Source organism: Myotis daubentonii, chromosome 15 (genome assembly GCF_963259705.1).
Source record: "Myotis daubentonii chromosome 15, mMyoDau2.1, whole genome shotgun sequence".
NCBI lineage: Eukaryota > Metazoa > Chordata > Mammalia > Chiroptera > Vespertilionidae > Myotis > Myotis daubentonii.
In genome coordinates, this window is record NC_081854.1 from 1,890,214 (window position 1) to 1,913,646 (window position 23,433).

At 46.1% G+C, this 23,433-nt stretch overlaps 2 protein-coding genes and 1 non-coding gene across 3 annotated transcripts in view; 2 read left to right on the top strand and 1 right to left on the bottom strand.

Annotated features, from left to right (window-relative positions):
- LOC132216037 (popy Class I histocompatibility antigen, A-1 alpha chain-like) overlaps positions 1–23,433 on the top strand; it is a 296,300-nt gene that overhangs the window by 219,447 nt on the left and 53,420 nt on the right. The gene's annotated exons all lie outside the window — the stretch shown is intronic.
- On the bottom strand, positions 4,514–19,623 carry NLRP4 (NLR family pyrin domain containing 4). Its single transcript, XM_059667178.1, is given in 10 exon segments — positions 4,514–4,604; positions 5,624–5,794; positions 6,697–6,867; positions 9,277–9,447; positions 11,319–11,486; positions 12,645–12,812; positions 14,213–14,374; positions 15,834–16,051; positions 16,087–17,396; positions 19,344–19,623. Coding segments are annotated over 10 exon segments (2,910 nt in total).
- On the top strand, positions 20,048–20,173 carry LOC132217692 (small nucleolar RNA SNORA54). Its single transcript, XR_009448966.1, has one exon. It is a non-coding gene; the product is annotated as a small nucleolar RNA SNORA54 (small nucleolar RNA).

Below are 23,433 nucleotides of genomic sequence, written 5' to 3' on the forward strand. Positions count from 1 at the left end.
CCCTGGCTTTTACATCCCCCCTTGAGGTGTGGGGAAGGGTTGGGTAATAGATATTAGGTCTAGTGCACACATTTGTGCACCTTGAAGAAACTATGGGCTGTGAGGCTGTGGTGGGTACAGGGGTGGGTCTCAGCCCATCCTCTGCACTCCCACCCAGCCCCTACCACTGTGGCCCCCGGTCCCCTCTCTGCTGGCAGCCTCGCTCCCACTGCCGCAGCTCCCACATGCTGATGGTGCTGGCCTCACTTGCACCCGCTGATGGCACAGAATGATTGGGGCCCGCACGAGCAGCGGGTGCAAGTAGGGCCAGTGCTGCCCTGATTGACACTCAGGAACAGGGGGAGGTGGGGAAGCCCTCAGGGGGAATCGGGACTAGCAGCCACTGCTCGCACCCACTGATGGCACTGAGAGATTGGGACCCGGTGGGACCACAGCACAGGGGAGCAAAGAATTTTCAGTAACCACCAAAGGCTTAGCCTGGTGACAGTGACTGGCTCCCTGCCTTGGTCTGGGGCCCTCGCTCACCTGCTCCACCATCCCGCTGCGGATGATGCCCGCGATGTTCCGTGTGTGTGTGTGCGCCCCCTGGTGGTCAGCACACATCATAGTGACCGGTTGTTCGGTTATTCCACCATTTGGTCTATTTGCATATTAGGGTTTTATAGAGAGAGATTCTGTTTATTTATCTGTTTTAACTTTTAAAAAATATATTTTTATTGTTGATAGTATTACAAATATCTCCCATGTTCTTCCCTCCTTACCCCCCTCCTTCCCCTATTCACTCCAGGTCTTCAGTACCCAATAGCCCATGTTTATGGGCTATGCATATAAGTATATAAGTTCTTTGGTTTATCTCTTTTCATCCTCCCTCCTCCCCCCACCCCACATCAAGGTATGTCAGTCTGTTCCATACCTCCCTGCTTCAGGTATTATTTATTTATTTATTTATTTATTTATTTATTTATTATATTTTATTGATCTTTTACAGAGAAGAAGAGAGAGAGAGATAGTTAGAAACATCTATGAGAGAGAAACATCGATCAGCTGCCTCCTGCACATTTCCCACTGGGGATGTGCCCGCAACCCAGGTACATGCCCTTGACTGGAATCGAACCTGGGACCCCTCAGTCCGCAGGCCGACGCTCTATCCACTGAGCCAAACTGGTTTCGGCTATTTTTTTAAATATATTTTTAGCTGGTTTGGCTCAGTGGATAGAGCATTGGCCCGTGGACTGAACCCATGAGGGTCATGGGTTCCATTCCAGTCAAGGGCACATGCCTCGGTTGCAGGCTCAATCCCCAGTAGGAACCATGCAGGAGGCAGCCGATCAATGATTCTCTCATCATTGATGTTTCTATCTCGCTCTCCCTTTCCCTTCCTCAATAAAAAATCAATAAAAAAATATATGTATATAAACAAATGAGGACAAACAGGTGAGCTTTTGTATTTATCCCCTTAGCCAATCATCTCTTCTAATTCTCTATTTTTTTTTTTTGGCTTGTTTTCTTGCAGGCTGGAGAAAGACTTATACCATCTTGTAGAAGGGAAGTTGCAGGAATTACAGGAGAAGGGGCATTTTCTGAGAATCCTGTGTAAGTGGGATTTCAATGAGCTTGAAGATAAATGGTGGTGGTGACCAAGGATGCGATGCCCCTGCTTTCCCGTGGAAGGTTCTGGAACACAACCACCAGGAGGTCCTCACCGATGTATTGTTCAGGCGCCACTGTTTGTGGGATGAATGGGCTGTCGCCTCTATTGTTTTTCCAGTGTTGTGGGCAGCATATTAAACGCCCAACCTCCAGAATCCTCATCAAATACTGTATTCGACCCCAAGAGCCTATGTTGGCTTTTTGTTTTTTTGTGTGGGGTTTTTTTGATCTTTCTTTGATGTAATGTTTGAAATTCTTGAGTGTGTTGCAAAGATTCAATAAAGCAAAGCATATAAAAATAGATGGAGGAAACCCAAAGCTTCATTTCCTATGGACTGAGCTGTGGTAATGATGTAATTATTATTTCATAATTATTGTACTGTGATTAAATAAGGCAGACGGACTTCCAGAACCACTCTTTTCTCTTTTTCCCCCTATTTTTAAAATTTATTTTATATTTTATTTTCTTCTCTCTTCCCCCTATATTTTATTTATTTATTTACAACCACTCTTTTTTTAAAAAATATATTTTATTATTTTTTTTTACAGAGAGAAAGGGAGAGGAATAGTTAGAAATATCGATGAGAGAGAAACATCGATCAGCTGCCTCCTGCACACTCCCTACTGGGTATGTGCCTGCAACCAAGGTACATGCCCTTACCAGAATCAAACCCGGGACCCTTGAGTCTGCAGGCCAATGCTCTATCCGCTGAGCCAAACCGGTTAGGACAATTTACAACCACTCTTAATCCCCATCATGTTTTTGGAATTTTCCGTTGGTCTAGAATTTTTGAATTTGTCACAGAGTCCCTTAAATTAGGTCAAAGTATTTCAAAAATGTTTAGAATACTCGAAGATGGCTTCAAAGACGTGGCTTAGTCATGTCAAAGTGAGTTGGGGGCCCTGGGATCAACAACACCAGGCACCCCCCCACACACACACACCCTCCGGAACGGGAATGCCCGTCATGGGTGTGTGCACCTGGCTCTCAGGGGATCCACACAGCTTTCCTGGCGACAGGGAGAGTGGCATTTGAAGGCTCAGTGTGAGGACAAATCCACCTTCAGCTTGGGGTGGGGTGGTCCTTTCTGCACCACTGCGCCTCCACTGATACCAACAGCTCTGCCCACTGAGGTGTCACATGGATTCCACGCATTGTGTGCTAGTGTCTTGCTGGATTAGAGTTCAGTTCACGGCCGTATGCACCCCTCACACCACCCACCTCCCACCTCCCTCCCGTCAGAGTATTTATTTTTTAACTTTATTTTTATTGTTGTCACTATTACAAATGTCTCCATTACCCACTTCCATCCAGACCCCCCCCCTTTCTTCTGGCCATCACCAGACCATTGTCTGTGTCTATAGGTTATGCATAAATGCTCTTCACCTTCTTTCATCCAAGCCGAGAGAGAGAGAGAGAGAGAGAGAGAGAGAGAGAGAGAGAGAGAGGAAGAAGGAGAGAGAAACATTGATTTGTTGTTCCACTTATTCATGCATTCATTGGTTGATTCCTGTACTAATATATGACCTGGCGAGGGATTGATCCCACAATCTTGGCATATCAGGATGATGCTCTAACCGACTGAGCTACCCAGCCAGGGCTAGAGTTATTTATTATTATTTTAAAATATCTTTATTGATTTCAGAGAGGAAGGGAGATGGGGAGAGAGAGAGAGAAACATCAATGATGAGAATCATTGATTGGCTGCCTCCTGTATGCCACCTGCTGGGGATTGAGCCCACAACCTGGGCATGTGCCCTGACCAGGAATCGAACCGTGACCTCCTGGTTCATAGGTCGATGCTCAACCACTGAGCCACACATGCCAGGTGAGGGCTAGAGTTATTTTGATCCTTCTCTCCATTGCTTTCATAATGGCATGTGCTACCCTTGTATGTCTAAGTAGCTACCTTAAAGTCTCAGACTCCTGTACAAGACGACATTTGCAAGGTTGTCCATTTAGTGGAATTTATAGCATCAATTATTAGAAACCACCTGAATGCCTGTCATTGTGGAGGAATAGAGCATTCAAATGAAGGACTTATATGCACACTCCCATTGTATGTGACAGGTCAAAACACAGGGTAGATAGATCGATATAGATCTATCTATCTCTATATATCTTTATCTATACCATAGATATATAGGGTGTCCCAAAATGTATACACACACTTTGAATAATTATAAAGGCAGTGTGTGCCCGGCCAGCATGGCTCAGTGGTTGAGCGTTGACCTATGAACCAGGAGGTCAGGGTTCGATTCCTGGTCAAGGGCACATGCCCAGGTTGTGGGCTCCATCCCCAGTGTGTGTGTGTGCGGCAGGAAGGGGGGGGGGCATGAAGTGGCAGCCAATCAATGATTCTCTCTCATCATTATGTTTTTCTCCCTCTCCCTCTTACTTCCTTTCTGAAATCGATAACAAATATATTAAAATGTATTTAAAAGCAACAACAAGCCCAATGCCCACAAATCAATGTTCCTCTCTCTCCGTGAAATCAATAAAAATTTTTAAAAAAGGATTTACAACATGATTTAAGATACAAAACTTTATTGAGGGTTTAACATGTCATTGTGAAACAGGGAGGAGCAGTTACCTCGAAGGCCCCTCCATGGCTTGCCACAAAGTCACAAGGCAAATAAAACCCACGATAATACACAATTTATAAAACACACCTGAATGGGGTCCCAGAAGAGTCGGGGTCAGTAATTTGCGGCTCCTGGGCACAGAGCAGGTACACGTGTGTGTGTGTGTGTGTGTGGAGGGGGAGGACCCCGATACTTATCCTTGGAAGCTGCTGTTGAGTCTGACAGTCCAGGTTGCTTGCAAGCCCACGCCTGCCCCTCTGGTCCTGGGTCTGACCCGTTACTGATGGGTGATGGTCAAGCAGGGGTTTCTCTCTTCCTCGGCCACCAGGAGTTCCTGGGTTTCCTCATCAAATTCAGCTTTCTTCAGCCTGGCAAGTAGAGAAGGGGCTCTATTTAACTCATGGGCTTCTTTCCTTCTCTGTGTCTTTTTTTTTTAAAAAAAAATATATATATTATTGATTTTTTACAGAAAGGAAGGGAGAGGGATAGAGAGTTAGAAACATCGATGAGAGAGAAACATCAATCAGCCGCCTCCTGCACACCCCCTTCTGGGGATGTGCCCGCAACCCAGGTACATGCCTTTGAGCGGAATCAAACCTGGGACCCTTCAGTCCGCAGGCTGATGCTCTATCCACCGAGCCAAACCAGTTAGGGGCCTTCTCTGTGTCCTTTAAAAAATATATATTTTTTTGATGAACAAAAAAACAGATCCAGAGACAGAGAAGCATCAATCAGACCGTCAAACCTCAGAGGGAAGGTAGGGGAGGGTGGGGGTAAAAGGGAGAGATCAACCAAAGGACTTATATGCAAGCATATAGGCCTAACCAATGGACACAGACAACAGGGGGGTGAGGGAATGAGTGGGGGGAATGGGGGGTAATGTGGGGATAAGGACACATATGTAATAACTTAATCATAATATATATATATATATATATATATATATATATATATATATATATATATATATATATATATATTTCAGAGAAGGAGAAAGAGAGAGAGAAACATCCATGGGCTGCATCCTGCATGCCCCCAACTGGGATGGAGCCCAGAACCCGGGCATGTGCCCTGACCGGGAATGAACACTGACCTCCTGGTTCATAGATGGATGCTCAACCACTGAGCCATGCTGGCCGGGCTGTATTAGGATTTGTACCCTCACAACACCAGTGCCACCATTCACTGGGCGCTCACAGGTCACCGGTCACTGCGCTCCGCCCAGCAAGGGATGTGAGTCTTTCACTCCTGCAACCCCTGCCCCCCAGCCTGGAAGCCTCATTGGCATTTAAACGCAGTGAGACTAGACTGTGGAGGTTCCACACCCTCCCCCCTCCCCTCAGCTCCAGGCCCGACCCCACCCAGGTGCAGCACAGGCACCACTCACCCCAGAGTCTGCAGCCCGCACTCCGGGTGCCTCAGGGCGGCGCACAGCAGCTGAACCCCGTGGTGGTCCAAGGGGTTCCCAGCCAGGTTGAGTTCTTTCAGGCATCGGCTTCCGGTGAGAACAGAAGCGAGGTCCACACAGCAGGCACCGGTCAACCGGCACGCGTCCAGCCTGCAACAGACCCCCGGTGAGAAGCGCCCGGGTCCCGCAGGCGGAGGCGCAGGAGGTGGCAGGTGAGCTGGACGTGCGGCCCAGGCTCGCCCCTCGCCTCTGCGCGCACTGCATCCAACTGTCCCGCGTTTGTGGCGTCGGATTAGGGCTCTGGGGTAGTTTATACAATCGGCCACACCCGTCTGTTCCTCTTTGAGCCCAGGCTCATGGCAACGGGACTTTGCAGCTCACCCCACTCGGGGTGAAGTCTGTTGCCACCCCTGCATCTGGGCGGGCATCGCCTGGCTTTGGCGAATCTGACACAGTAGAGGCCACCTGAGGTGAGCTCTGGGCCGACACCTTGCACATTTCTCGTCCTCTGGGATCCTGAGATGCTGGTTGTGTCCTTACAGAAGTCCATAGGTGGGTGCTCTGACCACAGCACCCGGAAATATAACTGCATGTGGGGGCGGGGTCTTCACAGAGGCAGGTAAGTTAGAGTGAGGCCATCAGGTTCTGCTCTAACCCACCATGATGGGTGTCCTTTTAAGAAGAGGAGCCCCGGGTGGCTCACTGGTTGAGCTTCAATCTATGAACCAGGAGGTCATGGTTCGATTCCCGATCAGGGCACATGTGTGGGTTGCAGGCTCAATCCCAGTGTGGGCTGTGCAGGAGGCGGCCCATCCATGATTCTCTCTCATCATTGATGTTTTTATCTGTCTCTCCCCCTCCCTTCCTCTCTGAAAGCAATAAAAATATATATATTTTTTAAAAGACTCTGTTTTGGAGTAGGTAAGTTTAGCATGACGGCTAACTGCTCTGTGCACTAATGGTATTTTATTTTTTCCCTCTCTTGCTGCCCATCAATCCTCAGTCTTTGGCGCCCCACCAAGATGTAGCCATGCCATTGAAGAGGTACCCACCCAAGATTCTCTAAGTGGCAGTTGGGATGCAGCAGAGCTTCGCACAGCAGCCTCACACCGTCATCTTCTATGTTGTTGTGCCCGATTTGCAGATTTCTCAGGTTTGGGTTTCCCGTGAGGATGGAGGCGAGGTCCTGACAGCCATTGGCAGTTATGAAACAGTTGAACAAACTGCAAGAGAACAGTAGTGATGCCACTTTCCGGGTTACTACTTTTAAAAAAAAAATCCTCACTCAAGGATATATTCATTGATTTGAGAGAGAGAGAGAGAGAGAGAGAGAGAGAGAGAGAGAGAGGGAAAGAGAGGAAGGGAGAGAAAGAAACATTGATTTGTTGTTCTACTTATTTATGAATTCATTGGTTGACTCTTGTATGTACCCTGACTGGGGATTGAACCCACAACCTTGGGCGTATCAGGAGGAAGCTTCAACCAACTGAGCTACACAGACAGGGGCCGTCTTAATTCTATCGTTACTATTCACTGAAGTCTTTCTGTCCTTCTACAGATATGGCTCCTCCCAGCCCTCAACCTCATCACAGATATGTTAAGATTCTTATATTTGATGTTCTGCAGGTTCTCCCTTACTTATCCTACTAGGAAAAAATAAGAATGCTTGAATCTGTAGATTGGAGTCTTTCTCCAGTTACGGAAAAATTTTAGCCATTAATTCTTTAAATACTTTCTCTTTCTAGGATTCCTATTAAATGTGCCATACTTTCTTGCTTTATTTCTCATAATCTCTTCTCTCTTTGCCTCTTTTTCTTTCTTCATGCTGCCTCTGGATAAACACTTTCTAGCTTCCATTTTACTAATTCTCTCTTTAATTGTATCGAATCTACTGTTCGACCCATCTAGTAAGTTTTGATATCAGTTATACTGATCATTTCTAGATATTTCATTTTATTTGTTTTCTCAATTTGCCAATTTTATTTCAGTTGATGGTTTCCTTTTCTTAATATATTTAAACTTATTCTTTTCCTTTAAACAAAGTAAGCATGATGGTTTTTTAGATAATAAGGCTGATTGCTCCAATTTCTGGAGTTTGGTAGGTGTGTTTGCTCATAGTGCTGTACTTCCTGTGTTTCAGGTCATTTTCACTATGTGTGGTTTTATTGACCTTGAAAGATCGTTTTAGGAATAAATTTATGCCAAAGATGATGTTATCCTATTATCTACCTCCATGGAAGATGTGTACTTGTTTTTTCCAGTTGCCTAGTTTAATATTTTTAAATATTAATGTATTATATTTTATATATAATTTATATGTTATAAAATGTATAAAATACATATTCTGAATAAATACATATCTCAAGGATTTTTGGATAACCTCAAGTGGTCTGCATTTAGTCTACAAAGACTACTTCTACATCAGCTTCCGAATGTTTTTAATATTTCAAAATATTATATGTGACTAGAGGCCAGGTGCACAACATCCCTGCACTGGGGGTGGGGGTGGGGTTCACCTGGCCTGTGCCCTCTCACAGTCTGGGACCCCTCAGGGGATGGCCTACTGCCGGCTTAAGCCTGTGTGGGGTGGGACAAAGCCGGCAGTCAGACATCCCCCGAGGGGTCCTTAGCATTGCCGCAGAGGTGGGAGAGGCTCTTGCCACCTCTGCTGTGCTCACTAGCCATCAGCCCAGCTTCTGGCTGAGCAGTGCTCCCCTGTGGGAGTGCACTGACCACCATGGGGCAAATCTTGCATTCAGCGTCTGCCCCCTGGTGGTCAGTGCACGTCATAACGACCGGTCATTCTGCTGTTTGGTTGGTTTGCATATTAGGGTTTTATTATATAGGATATTTTTTAGTATCTTGCAGATCAAGGATTGAACCAGATAACCTAACCCACCATTATGAGATCAAGAATGCCCTGACCATTTTCTCACCTTATTCAACACATCCTTCAAGCAAGGAATACAAAAATTTCTTGAGAGATTAGGTAAAATGATTCTGCCTAATCCCACAAGTCTCTTGATTTCTCAGGGAGCAGCATTTGATGATGAAATGCTATTCCAATGGGTAACCCCAAAACACCACCACCACCACCACCACTGGTTATTCAAATATTTCTCAGTTTTATAACATGAAATGAAGTCTTTTCATTCTCTGCTTTCCCCTTACTCTTTTGCTGTCCTTATTCCTTCCTCAAGTATCCCCGATTTTATCCATGTCAATTCCCACCTACATATCAGGTCTCCCATCCCCATGTTTAACTCTTGTACCTGAAATTTCAGCTCTCCTTCTCCAGCTGGCAAAACTTATACATCTTGTACAACACACGGCAAAAACATCTAGTCATAAAACTGCCCCTCAGCCCCAGTCCCAATTTCTCTCTCTCAGCCCTTATGTATATACCCTGGCGAAGGACCAGTTACCACACATTAAATCCATACCATAGAGTCAAGGTATGGGTTGGTTCACCTGAACACCTCTCCAATAATCTGAATCAAGTCATTTTTCACCTTCTCAGCTTCATCTCAGTCCCGGACCCTTTGACTTTCTTCATTTCTGAGTGCCTCCCCAAGAACCCAAACCCCTGAGAAGGAGGCTTGGCCTTTCAGGGAAGCCTCCAAAACACTTACCTTAGTGACTTCAGGTAGCAGGATGGCTGTTTCAAGGCCTCACTGAGAAGGTTCAAGTCTTTGTCTTTCAGGTCATTTATGCCAAGGTCTAGGTGGGTCAAGTTCCTGTTACCCAGGACAACGTCACGGAGGTGTTCCCAGCAAGGCTCCCTGAGGCGGCAGTCAACTAACCTGTAGGGACAAATATGTGGGAGAAAAGGAAGGAAAGGACTCCATATTTAGAGTATTCTTATCATCCTATACAGGGTGTCCCCCCCAAAAATGTATACACACTTTAACACTGATAACTCATGTGATTTTCAATCCTTTTCAGGTTTAACTGATTTGAAATCATTGGTGAAGCCAGACTAAGCTTTGAACAAAGAAAATGTACCCTAAAGTGCCACTGGACTTTTTTTTAAATGGGGAAGCATAAAAGATAAAGTTTATGGTACAAAACCAGCAACAGTTGACAATACACAAAAACCAAACCGACAGATTCTTGATGTTTGTGATTCTATTGCTTTGTGTTATCAGCAATGCCTAGACCAGAACAGGCATCAGTTTGAAAACAGGCACTGGCAAAAAAAAAAAAAAAATATATATATATATATATATATATATATATATATATATATATATATATATATTCATTTCTGTAGATTCCTTAAATTTTTTTTTGTTAATCTTCACCCAAGGATATTTTCCCATTGATTTTTGGAGAGAGTGGAAGGGAGGTGGGGAGACACAGAGAGAAACATTAGTGTGAGAAAGACATCGATTGGTTGCTTCCCGCATCCGCCCAGACCAGGGCTGGGGATAGAGCCTGCAACCAAGGTATGTGCTCTTGACCAGAATCGAACTTGGGACCCTTCAGTTTGAGCGCTGATGCTCTATACACTGAGCCAAACCAGCTAGGGCAATTCATTTAAATTTAAAAAATGAACTGTATATTAATAAACACTAGCTTTATAATCATTCAAGGTGTGTGTACACTTTTTGGGACACCCTGTATATATATATATATGAACTTCTCTCTTATCTGAAAATACATCCCTTTTTTAGCCTCTTACATGATAAAGAGATTAGAATATAAAGCTGACCTAGTCATGTAGAAGTTAATTCTCATTCTACATTGGATTCTGTCTTTGGTCAAGATACTGCTTCCTCATGGATTGGTCATGTGCATTGAATTACCTTATGTGTAAAATCTGTAACTTTTTCAATTCTGCTATTCTTTCTCTGTAATTATTTAAAAATTTATTGACGACAGTGTTACAGATGTCTCCAACTCCTCCCCCCTTTTTATTTTTCAATTACAGTTGACATACAATATTGTATTCATTTCAGGTGTACTAGTACACTCCATGATTAGACATTTATATAACTTAGGAAGTGATCACCCACAATAAATCTAGTATCCAATTGGCACCATGCAAAGTTATTACAATATTATTGACTATATTGCCCAGGCTATACTTTACATCCCCACGACTGTTCTTTTTTAATTTTAAATCCTCACCCAGGGATATGTTTTTATTGATTTTAGAGTGAGGAAGGGAGAGAGAGAGAAAAAAAAACATTGATGTGAAAGAGAAACATCAATCAGTTGCCTCCTGTACATGCCCTGACTAGAATTGAACCCACAATCTTGCAGTGCATGGGCGAACACTCCAACCAACCAAGCCACCTGGCCAGGGCCCAATTTGTACTTCTTAATCACTTCACCTTTATCACCTAGTCCCCCAACCCTCCTCCCCTCTGGCAACCATCTGTTTATTCTCTGCATCTACGAGTCTGTTCTGCTTGTGTATTTTTGTTCTTTAGGTCCCGTATACCCATGAAATCATATAGTATTTGTCTCTCGCTGCCTGACTCGTTTCGCTTAGCGCAATACCACGATAGTTCATGGCTTTCCAAGGGATGCATGTTTACTTTGGACAATTGTAAGGTACAGCGAAATATGGAGCAGAGGTTGCGAGCTAGTGATGCCTCCATCAGTGGATAGATTTTAGACAGTAGGCCATGGTGTTCAACAGTGGGCACTCCCAAGAGTCACTTACCCCAAGCCCTGCAGAGCACAAGCTGGGAGGCACAGGGCTTCACACAAGAGGGACAACCCATTGCCCAAGCAGTTGTAGGATAAGTCCAGAATCTTCAGCTTTGTGTTCCTCATCAGGACCTCCTTGAATCCTTCACAATCATCCGCTAAGAGGCCACACCCCACCAGCCTGTGGGGAGGAGGAAATGTCAGATCCCATCAGCTTCTATGTCCCCGATTCACCCCTCTGGCTAGTCTTATCAGAGTCAGGAAGCCCATGTTTGCTCTGCTTGAGTCTCACCCTGAAACCCATCACCGATCCTCTAAACTTGAGACACATACACATGAAGTTACTGTTCATACACTGCGTCAAGTTCCCCAATGAAAAGCCCCCAAGACATCACGTGATCAACAAGGCTTCTGCCTGTTCCTAAATCCATGTGGGTCAGCCACAGGGGCCATGTTGAGTTGCTTGACCTCTATCAGGTGTTATTCTTCAAGGTATTGGCTATGTTTGCTGTTCCTCTAATTCCACCCCTCCAACTCCTGAACCCCACTTAGGATGTACTTATTCACCCTGAATTGTCCTGAATTGCAAAGACCTGCATTACTAGCATTCAGGTCCAGAAACACATCGTGTCCATCACCCCTGTCACTTATCCTCACCTCTAACACCATGGTCTTGCCCATCTGTGAACTTTATATAAATAAAATCATATGATATATTTACTAGTACTCTTCAGTGTGTCTCATTTCCATCCATGAGACCTGTGAGATTCATCCAAATTTGTTGCTATCATTATAGATTGTTCACTCTCAGGAAGGGAGTCTATAACGACAGGTCTCTCTCTCTTTTTTATTGTTTTATTGCTTAAAGTATTACAAAAAGTATTACATATGTCTCCTTTTTTCCCCCCCGCCCTTGACAATCCCCTGGCCTCCCCTACCCCTAGTGTCTTATGTCCATTGGTTATGCTTATATGCATGCATACAAGTCCTTTGGTTGATCTCTTACCTAACTGACTATTAGTAGGTATTTCCATTTTTCAGATATCATGAATCATCATCATGAATATTGTAGGTCCTATCTTTTGGCAAACTTATGCATACAGCTGTGTTGGATGTACACCTCAATGTGAGATTGCTAGGTTACACAAGATGTCAGAACCCACGAAAGCCAAAGAGAGGCAAATGGTTTTCCAAAGTGGTTGTACCAATTTTGAAACTTGAACTCCCCAATTTAACGCTCAAGTTCACGGAAAGGTAAGCTTGTCTACGAAGAATAGAAAAGAGGATGAAAGTAGACAGGTAGGAAAAATGTATGAGGCTGGTGAGCTTGGAGACCTACAGTAACTTCTCTATGTTGCACGCGGGATTGTTCAAGGCATTACACAGCAACTTGAAGTCATCATGGGAGATTCTTGTGTCACTGAGATCCAGGTGTTTTAAAACCGGGCTCTGAGTGAACACCTCAAAGAAAAACCAGCTTTCAGCGGAGAAGGAAACATTATTCATCCTGCAGAAAAAAAAGAAGGTTTGGTTAGGTTTCTATTCAACAAAACCTGAGAAGACGGCTTGAGCACCTGCTGATTCTCACCTGTGATGTAATATTATCCACTGTTACAAACTCCCAAGTGTAAGCGAATTAACAAAAACAAGTTGCTTTTTTTCCTCATGCAATGATTCAATGAAGATGTTACTGACTGTTTGGGAGGAGGGTTCCTTTAAGACAATAGCTCTCACCCAGCCAGTGTGGCTCAGTGGTAGAGCAGTGACCTATGAACCAGGAGGTGACAGCTCAATTCCTGCTCAGAGTACATGCTGTTTTGCAGGCCTGATCTCCAATAGGGGGTGTGTAAGAGCCAGCTGATAGGTGATTCTCTCTCATTATTGCTGTTTCTATCTCTCTCCCTTCCTCTCTGAAATCAATAAAAATATATTTATACTAGGGGCCCAGTGCACAACCTTCGTGCACTTGGGGGCAGGGGGGATCCCTCAGCACAGCCTGTGACTTTTTGCAGTCCAGGAGCCCTCGGGGGATGTCCGACTGCCGCCACCACCGCTGTGCTCGCCAGCTGTCAGCCCAGCTTCTGGCTGAGCAGTGCTCCCCCTGTGGGAGTGCACTGACCACCAGGGTGCAGCTCCTGCAGTGAGTGTCTGCCCCCTGGTGGTCAGTGTGCATCATAGTGACTGGTTGTTCCACCATTCTGTCAATTTGCATATTACCCTTTTATTCAGCCTTTGGCTGAAAGACAACAGCACGCTAGGGCAAGGGGAGCACACTTTGGTGGGGGGCACCTAGATATTGCTCCCACACCAATTCTCAGACTAATATCGCTCTTGCATATTCCTCTCTCTGGAATCCTTACTCTTCACATCGTGGCAGAGGAGAATCTAAAATCCTAGACTAGAAAGGCTTTCCAGACCACCAGAATCTCAGATCCACTTGCTTCTTTCATACCCACCTCCCACGGAAGAGGATCTACACATTTTATGGTGGGGAACACAGAAACCAACCAAGCCACACGTGACCATATATTCCTGGAGGTCAGGACCGTAACTCCTAAGCTCCCTTCATTTTGTGGTATTCAGCACAAAGCCTGCCACCCCACTGGCCCTCAGATATGGGTTGGCCCAATGCTCCTGAAGCCTTTCAGGAAGGAGCAGACACAGTAGCTACCAGCAGGGGCTCTGTGCAATCAGCTCCGAGTTCAGAACCCAGCCCTGCCCTCTGTTAGCTTTGTGACCTTGAGCAGCCCATTTCAATGTGGTGAGTATGGGTAGAGGCTACACAGCTAGAGACATGGGATGTGAGACTCTGCTCTAGGCTGTAAATCTCCAGGTCGCCCCAAAAGCTAGAAGTGAGGCTCATTGATCTCCACAGCAGACTCAGGTCCAGGCGGGCCTCCAACTTACTTAAGCTTCTGAAGGCGACACCTGGGGTGCTTCAGATGATTGCTCAGTGTTACGAGGGCCTGCCCGGGGAGGTTACTGTCACTCACTCGGAGTTCTCCGAGGTTCTCATTTGCTGTGAGCACGGAGCAGATGTCATTCCAATAGAGTAACTGGTAACCTGTCCTGGAAGGAAGGAGACAGGAAAAGTTCTCAGTGGTAGAGCAGTGACCTATGACCAGGCTAGGAACGACTCCAAGCCGTTCATAACATAGAAGCATCATGAGTGATCTTCCCAGACACAGGGCATCTGACTCAGAGCAGACTCACCCATGGTCAGGTCAGCTCATCCTATATTCATGATTCTCAACCAGGGTTCATGTTGTCCCCAGGGGCTGTTGGGCAATGTCTGGGGACATCTGTGGTTGCTCCCACTTGGGGAGAGGGGTGCTTCTGGAATCCAGTGGGCAGAAACCAGGGGTGCTCCTTAACATACTAGAATGAACAGAACACCGTCTGCCCATCCACAAATGTCAATAGTGCCAGACTGAAGAACTTTGGTGTATCTGCCGGGAATTCGATAGGGAAAGCTGGAGCCGTAAAGCATAGGTGTTAAATGAACCTCTAGCAAGACACCTAGGCTCACACCGAGCCTCGACCACTTCCTCACTTGGACGGCTTTCGAGATATCATTGCCTCAGTTTCCTTGCTTGTAACATGATAATTAAGAGCCATCTATCTCGGGGGATGAGAAGAAATAAATCAAAGAACTTATATACTTAGATGCATGGACATGGGCAATAGGGTAGTGAAAACATGGGGAGCAGATATGGGCTGGGAGGAGGAGGTTGAAGGGGAGGAAAATGGAAAATGAGAAATATCTGTAATACTATCAACAATAAAAATAAATTTAAAAAGTGGAGGGAGAGAATCTCTCTTATATGATTTTTATTAAAGTAAGTTAACATTTGGAAGATTGTTCAAAATCCATTTAAAAGGTAATTGCGCCCTAACTGGTTTGGGTCAGTGGATAGAGCATCGACCTGGGGACTGAAGGGTCCCAGGTTTGATTCCAGTCAAGGGCACATACCGGGGTTGTGGGCTCAATCCCCAGTAGGGGGCATGCAGGAGGCAGCCAATCAATGATTCTCTGTCATCATTGATGTTTCTATCTCTCCCTTCCTCTCTGAAATAAATAAAAACATATTTAAAAAAATAAATAAAAGGTAATTGTTAGCTGGGAAGTCAAGAAAGAGTGTGGTCCTATGGAAACGGTATGAGAATTAATTTGAGGACCTATCAGCAAATACTCGAGAATGTGTAGGAAGACACTGCACAGCCTCTCCTATTCGGTCTTCCTAGCGCCTCCCAATACGGCAGTTCACACTGTTGCCCTTTTTACAACGAGGCAACTTCAACAGAGAAAGACCACCCTAGCAAGACACCTACACTCACACTGAGCCTGCGGACAAGGTCGCCTGTTTCCTAAGGAGTGCAGCCAGGATGTGAGCTGAGGTCTGTTTGACAGAAAAAGGTGAGGTCCCCAACCCCAATCCTCTATGAAAAATGCCGGGAGTGAAACCCACTCGGGAATACGGACAGATGCTAAAAAGGCAACAGAAAGAAAGTCACTGAATGGACTCACATGGAGGTGTCTACGAAGACATTTTGGATGGAAAAGTCAAGTTTCCTCAAGGCTGAACAGCGTGTCAAGCAGTAGGCAAGGACCATCAAGTCTGTCGGGTCGGTGAGCAACAAGGACACCTCTTGGAACAGGTCCACCGCCCACCGCACGAAGGCCTCGTCCTCCATCTCGAACAGACAGTAACACAACGTCAGGAAATTCAGCTGCCCCCGAAGGCGCTCACTCTGGCTGACCCCCGTAGGTGCTGCTCAACTGCCCGCCGCCGTACCTCCTCCTGGCACAGGTGGGCGCCAAAGAAGGCACCCAGCTTCCGCTGTTCCTTTTCGTTCAAAAGGCCAAACAGGAAAGAAGGCAGAAAGATCCACTGGGCCTTGGTTCTCTTCAAATGGGTCGCCAGCACAGCCTCGGCACAGCCCACCGCCGGGCCCGGGTGGTCGGTGTGGCTCTTGATGAAGTAGAACAGGGCGGCGCAGACCTCCTGGATGCACAAGTGGAGGAACGTGTAGGAAGCGTTCCTGGTGCCCCCGCCCTTGCCAAGGGCCTTGATGCCCAGCAGTGCAGGGATGTCAGAGTCCGCCAACCCGTTTCTCCGGAGATCCTCCTCCCCAAACACAAACGTGTTGCTCCACATGCCCTCGGCAGCCAGGGAACACAAGCCCTTCAGCCGGACTCGGCTTTGCTCATCCGGACAGCGAGCCCCCTTGGGCGTGAACAGGTTCAAGACAAACGAGGAATACAGCGAGACGGTCCGCCGGCAGGTCATCGCCAGGTCTTCCCCTCGTTCCATCTCCTGCTTCAGACAAGTGCACGCGGCCCAGCACAGGACGGGGATCTGGCACATGGAAAACAGCTGCTTGTTGCTTCTGATGAAATGGAAGGCGTTGACGCCCCTCCACCCGTTCCGGAACATGTAGCTGAAACTCAGCAGCATCTCGTCCTCCGTGAATCCCAGGAGCCTTTGGATCACTGGATGCCCCAGCCTGTCCTTGATGAACCGTGTGTACCCTGGCACCGTGGCCACGAGCAGGGAGGACTCCGGGAGCATCTTCTTCCTCAGCAGGCTGCTCAGGATCACCTGGATGGGCCGCTGAGCCATCCAATCGCTGCACAGATCCGACTCGGGCTCATTCAAGTCATACACCAGCTCTTCAAAGCCGTCGAGGATGAACAGGAGCCTCTCCGGTTCGGAGGTGATCTCCACGATGGGGGCGAGGGAGTCGGACCAGTCTCTACAGATCAAGGCGGCCAAGCTGGTCGCGGTCACCTGCCTCACCTCCCGGCAGCAGAGGTAGAATACGTAGGAGAACTTCTGCTGGTAGAGCTTGTCCTCTGCCCAGGCCAGCATCAGCTTTGCCAGGAAAGTGGTCTTCCCGACCCCCTGAGCCCCTGTAAGGATCGCCGTGCGTCTCCTGGGCTCCTTGGGAGCAAAAAGAGACTCCAGGCATTTGCGCTCTTTCTGGGTGAGCTCCTTGTCAACGTGTCCATAACAATGCATGACAGGGTCTCAGAACCACGCCTCGCTGAATTTCTCCTTGACGTGAGCGCGATACGTCTTCGTGTATCCTGAGTCCGTGAGCCCGAGAAAATAAGACAAAACACACATGTTTGAGTGAAAACCCCAGTACAGACGTTGGCATTGGCCCTGCCATTTTTCCCTCTCACTGCGTCTTCTCAGGGATCTGAAGAAAACTGTGGCCCACCACCAGAGCTGGTCAACAGTCTGTGTTGTAAAAAAAAAAAAAAAGTCACTGTGACTCAGTCATGCTCTTTTCTTATATGTTGTCTACAGCTGCTTTGCCACTACCTGAAACTATTGTAGTATTGTGTGCAACTATTCAGGTACCACAATAGAAAAGTCAACATAATATCCCAACTGTTATTATAGCAAGATGGCATGCATTCCAATATTTTTTAAACTTCTTGTTTTATTTGAGAGAGAGAGAGAGGAAGGGAGAGGAAGGAAGAGATAGAAACATCATCAATGATGAGAGAGCATCATCAGTTGGCTGCCTCCTGCATGCCCCATCCTGGGGATCAAGCCTGCAACTGGGGCATGTGCCCTGACTGGGAATTGAACCATGACCTCCTGGTTCATAGGTTGATGCTCAACCACTGAGCAGCACCAGCTGGGCTGCATTCCAATATTTAAATGCTCCAATAGGGCTACTGTGAGGATATAATGAAGCTGCTGAGATAATTGCATTCTATGTGAACATGATCCATACACAAATGCCAATGGTCGTCATGGTGATCAGAGAGCCTGGCAGGTGTTACTATTGGGGCTATCATGTTGAAAAATGGTCAAATATTTTTTCAATATAATCCTTACCCCAGAATATGATTGTTGATTTTGAGAGAGAGAGGAAGGGGGTGCAGAGTAAGAGAGAAACATAGATCTGTTGCCTCCCATGCGTGCCCTGACCAGGGATCAAACTCACAACCTTTTGGTGTACTGTATGATGCTTCAACCAACTGAGCCACTCTTGATAGAACAAAATACAATCTTCCCTTTTAAAAAATTGGCCCTTAAGGCTATATTGCATGTAGGCCATAGCTTCTCTGACATGAACATTTGCTTGTTAAAGATTAAAATGCATCCATACAGGACAGTGACTTAGAAATCTTATTGAATACTGGCATTCCATAGCTGCTTTGGATAAATACACAATGACACCAAGTTAACCTTAGCTCAGTGTGTGATCCACAAAATATGTTAACTATGATTTTTGCTGAACTATAAAGTTCGTAGTTGTTGTGATACAACTTCACCTTAGAGTTTCTGGCTTGGATGCAAGGATAAATAATCAGTAACCCAGCCCTGGTTGGTGTGAGCAGTGGTTAGAGTGTCAGCCTATGCACTGAAGGGTCTCAGGTTCAATTCCTGGTCAAGGGAACGTGCCTGTGTTGCAGGTTCGAGCCCTGGCCCTGGTCAGGGTGTGTGCGAGAGGCCACCAATTGATGTTTCTCTCTCTCCCTTCCATTCCCCTTCCACTCTCTCTAAAAAGCAATGGAGCCCTAGCCGGTTTGGCTTAGTGGATAGAGCGTTGGACTGGGGACTGAAGGGTCCCAGGTTCGATTCCAGTCGAGGGCACATGTCCGGGTTGCAGGCTCAATTCCCAGTGTGGGTTATGCAGGAGGCAGCTGATACAATGATTCTTTCTCATCTTTGATGTTTGCATCTCCCTCTTCCTCTCTCTTCCTTTCTGAAATCAATACTAATAAAAAAAGCAATGGAAAAAATATCCTCGAGTGAGAATTAAAAATAAATAAATAAAAATAACAAAATTATTGGTAACTCAGACATGCAATTCAGGTGAAGACATGGTACCCAACCACATTTACCACATGGAACCACTGTCTTCTGTGGATGACACGATCCCCTAGTACTTGCTGAGCCTGCTGTGGAGACCATTAGATGGAGATGATAGATGGAGACCATTTATCAAAATTATGACAGGATCCTTGAGATGAGAAGCCTTGTCCCCGTGCCCCAACCCCGGACTGCCTCACCTGTACACTCCTTCTTGGCCTTCTGGCAGAGGTCCTCCCGGTTGATCTTCTGGAAGATGGTGAAGGTCACATCCCAGGCTTGTGTTTCCTTATAATGCTTGACCAGCAGGGTCGCCAGGACTTCCCGGGTTGCCTTCTTCACGTTAGCCCAGGGGATCTGCTGGAGTCCCAGGTGCAGAGTTTCTTGCTTGAGCTTCTCCTTAAAAATGTTAAACTCATTCCTGCTGAGCTCCTTCAGGTACCACAGAAGGCCAAATTCAGAAAAGAAAGATGATGCCATCTTGACCCGGACAGAGATCACAGTCTTCAGAGAGAGAGAGAATTACCAGGAACGAGGACTAAATGAAACCTGTGTAAAATTCAGAGCAGTTCCAAATTATCCACATTATTCTCTGGACCTCATCTCTGTTCTCCTGTTTGTCTCAACAGGTATGAATCTAATTAAAAAAAGAAAACTCAGCCCTAAGCTCCACAGTCTCCCATCCTCATGATGCCTTTTGTGCATGAATGTCTTCCTGTGTATTCGAGACCCCCCACTCTTCCCACTGGTTGTAGGCTGAGCTAATAAGGAACGTACAGGCACACACAGTTCATCTGGTCTACCAGTTTAGAGTAGAGAAAAACGCCAGTTAAGTGGAGTAGGAGGAGCCTGGCTGAGCCAGTGTTGGAGCATGGCATTTTATGTTATTAAAAAATATATTTTTAAGCACTGTTCATGACCTGTTGGCTGTGCTGTGGCTAACGTGTTCCATTCCAGTGCTACAGCAGCCCCACTGCCAACACACTGACCACCTGATGGTGGCTTTCAGTGTCAGGTCTTGGACACAAGCATGGGGGGAAAAATAATTTTTTTTATCCTCACCTGAGATTTTTTAGAGAGAGAGGAAGGCAGAGAGAGAGAGAGAGAGAGAGAGAGAGAGAGAGAGAGAGAGATCCATGTGAGAAAGAAACATCAATCAATTGCCTCCAGTACGTAACCAACTGGGATGGATGGAACCCAAAATCCAGGTGTGTGCCCTAACTGGGAATCAAACCCATCACCTTTTGGTACATGAAACAATGCTCCAACAAACTGAGCCCTCTGGCCACGGCTATTTAATTTTTTAAAAAATTGATCTTAGAGAGAGATCGAGAGATCTCAATTTGTTGTTCCACTTATTTATGTGTTCACTGGTTGATTCTTGTATGTGCCCTGATCGGGGATAGAACCAGCAACCTTGGGGTATTGGGACAATGCTCTAAGCAACTGAACTACTGGGCCAGGGCCAAGCTATGGTACTTGAATAGAGCGTCCCAATAAAGGGTGAACACCATCATGGCAGGAGTCTTTCAACCAAAATTTCACGTGTTAGAGTCAAAATCCAGGGCCCTGGTTAAGGTCACAAGGACTGCTGTCTGGATGGTCAAGAAAAGAGGCAGGACAAAGGGGGAGAAGGCAAAGACTTGAAGTGACAAAGCAGATAAAAGAGAGACTGCAGGGCAGTCTCTCCGCTGACTCACCACTCCAGGTCTTCCTGGCGGGTCCTTAATGAGTGGCGGCTGGGACTGGGAAGAAATAGGCTACGGAGCCATATGATTGGCCAAGGAATTGCTCTCCTTCCATTGGCTCAGGGGTGATGACCAGGCCTAAGAATAGGTGAAACAAATTCTTTTTTTTTTTTTTTAATGTCCCCACCTTGGGTGTGGTCGAGTTGTTCCTGGTTTCCTACCGGGGTAGATATTTCAAACCAAGATTCTGATTGTGGAGTCCCAAGGCTTCTGGTTGTGAGAAAGTTCCTTCTGGTCTCTCCAAACTGGCTAATTTAGGCAACAGGGGTGACTCTCTTCTCAGTGGTTCTCAACCTTCTGGCCCTTTAAATACAGTTCCTCATGTTGTGACCCAACCATAAAATTATTTGCTACTGTTATGAATCATAATGTAAATATCTGATATGCAGGATGGTCTTCGGTGACCCCTGTGAAAGGGTCGTTCATCCGCCAAAGGGGTTGCGACCCACAGATTCTAAATGATTGTGAAATTCGTCTAAATGATTGGCTCCTTCCCACCGCTGAAGCTCCATGAGAATGTTATTGCGCCAGGACCATTCTTCTGTCACACGAAAAAGGCACCCAATGATTCTGAGTATGTACAGCAGGACTCACCTCATGTGTTTCACATGCTTCAGGTGTGGTTTTATTTCTTTAAAAATTTTTTAAATTTATTGTTTGGTGAGAGAGAGAGAGAGAGAGAGAGAGAGAGAGAGAGAGAGAGAGAGAGATGGATTGGTTGCTCCACTTAGTTGATTCTTATATCTGTCCTGACCGGGGACTGAACCCACAACCTTGGTGTATCTGGACGGCTCTCTAACCAACTGAGCTACCCAGCCAGGGCCTTCAGGTGTGGTTTTCACTCTGCCTTGGCCTTCCCTGTACTCACCGCAGTCACCTCTGATGTGCTCTGAGAACTTCAATGTGCTGTGAACTATCCCCATCTCTCATTATAATTTTGCTCCTTCTTCACAAGAATACTGTGAACTAAGGACCGTTAGTCAGGGGGTGGGTTGAGGTTGTGAAATATGCATATACAGCAATGAAGACAACATAGTGGAAAACTTAGGGAATGGCCACAGTCAGAACACCAGGATCTCTGGTCCAGAACCTAGGTTAAGAAATAGGCATGTAGGGCGCATGTCAAAGGTATGGTGATGGAAGGAGACAAGACTTGGGATGGTGAGCACACAATGCAAAATATAGACGATGTACACCTGAAACCTATATAATCGTATTAACCAACATCAACCCAAAACGTTTAAGTTTAAGAAGAAATAGACATTATTAGGTCCGGCTCTGCCTACCCAGCCCCAGCTGCATGCCCTCTCCACACTCAATATTTGCCAAATGAAGTGAATTTTATGTTAATTATCCTCCCCGTCCTCGACTTTATATTTTCCCCACTGATAAATGTTTCCCTAAGAGATATATTTAGTTTTCCCTGATTTGAATTTTATAATGAAAAGACCCTTCTAAGACTTTTTTTTCCCCACTTACTGTTTGTTTTTGAGATGTAGCAGAGTTAAATTTGTGTGTGCAACCACTTGTTTTTTTTCCTGCCTTATAGTATAACATGTATAAATATATCACAGTTTATCCATTCTGCTTCTTTCTTTCAGATCCATCGTCTCGTCTCACTGAACTGGCTATACTTTGAGAATTACGTTGAAGTAGGATTAGTGACAGAAGGCATGACTGTCTTGTATCTTAAAGGGTATTCTTTCATCATTTCATTGATTTCAGAGATCAAGAGAGAGAGAGAGAGGGAGAGAGAGAGAGAGAGAGAGAGAGAGAGAGAGAGATACCAATGATGAGAGAGAATCATTGATTGGCTGCCTCCTGCATGCCCCATTTTGGGGATCGAGCCCACAACCTAGGCATGTGCCCTAACCAGGAATCGAACCATGACCTCCTGGTTCATGGATTGATGCTCAACCACTTAGCCACACCAGCTGGGCCTTTCATAATTTTTCATTAATTATGAGGTTTTATGGTTTTTTCCCCTATTTTTTTAAATGCCCACCCGTGGATATGTTTTATTGATTTTTTTTTTTGAGGGAGAGAGAGTGGAAGAGAGAGACAGAAACACCGATTCGCTATTCCACTCAATGCATTTGTTGGTTGATTCTTGTATGTGCCCTGAACAGAGATGGAACCTGCAACCTTGGTGTATGGGGAGTTCCTCCAACCAGCTGAGCTACCCAGCCATCTTTAAAGGTCCCAGGTGAGTGGGGTTGGGGCTGAGGAGTGCCTCCACGACACCTATCACCTGTGTGAGGCCTGTGTCTTCTGATGGCATCCACTCCAATCCTTACCTCATCCCCCTGTTGACAGGCTCCTTGTCAGATCCCGATGTAGCCCGACCAGAGTTTTCCTCTTACGTGGTTGACGGTATGGATGGTTACCTGAAGTTCTTTCCCTCAGCACAGCCCAAATCAATGGTTGGAGGGTTCTCAGCTGGGTGCCCCAAGAGCTCCGACATCACCACTTGGGTGTGGACCACCGTGGAGTCATTGGAGCCCAAGAATGAAGGAGAAGGAAGGAGAAGGGATGAGAAGGG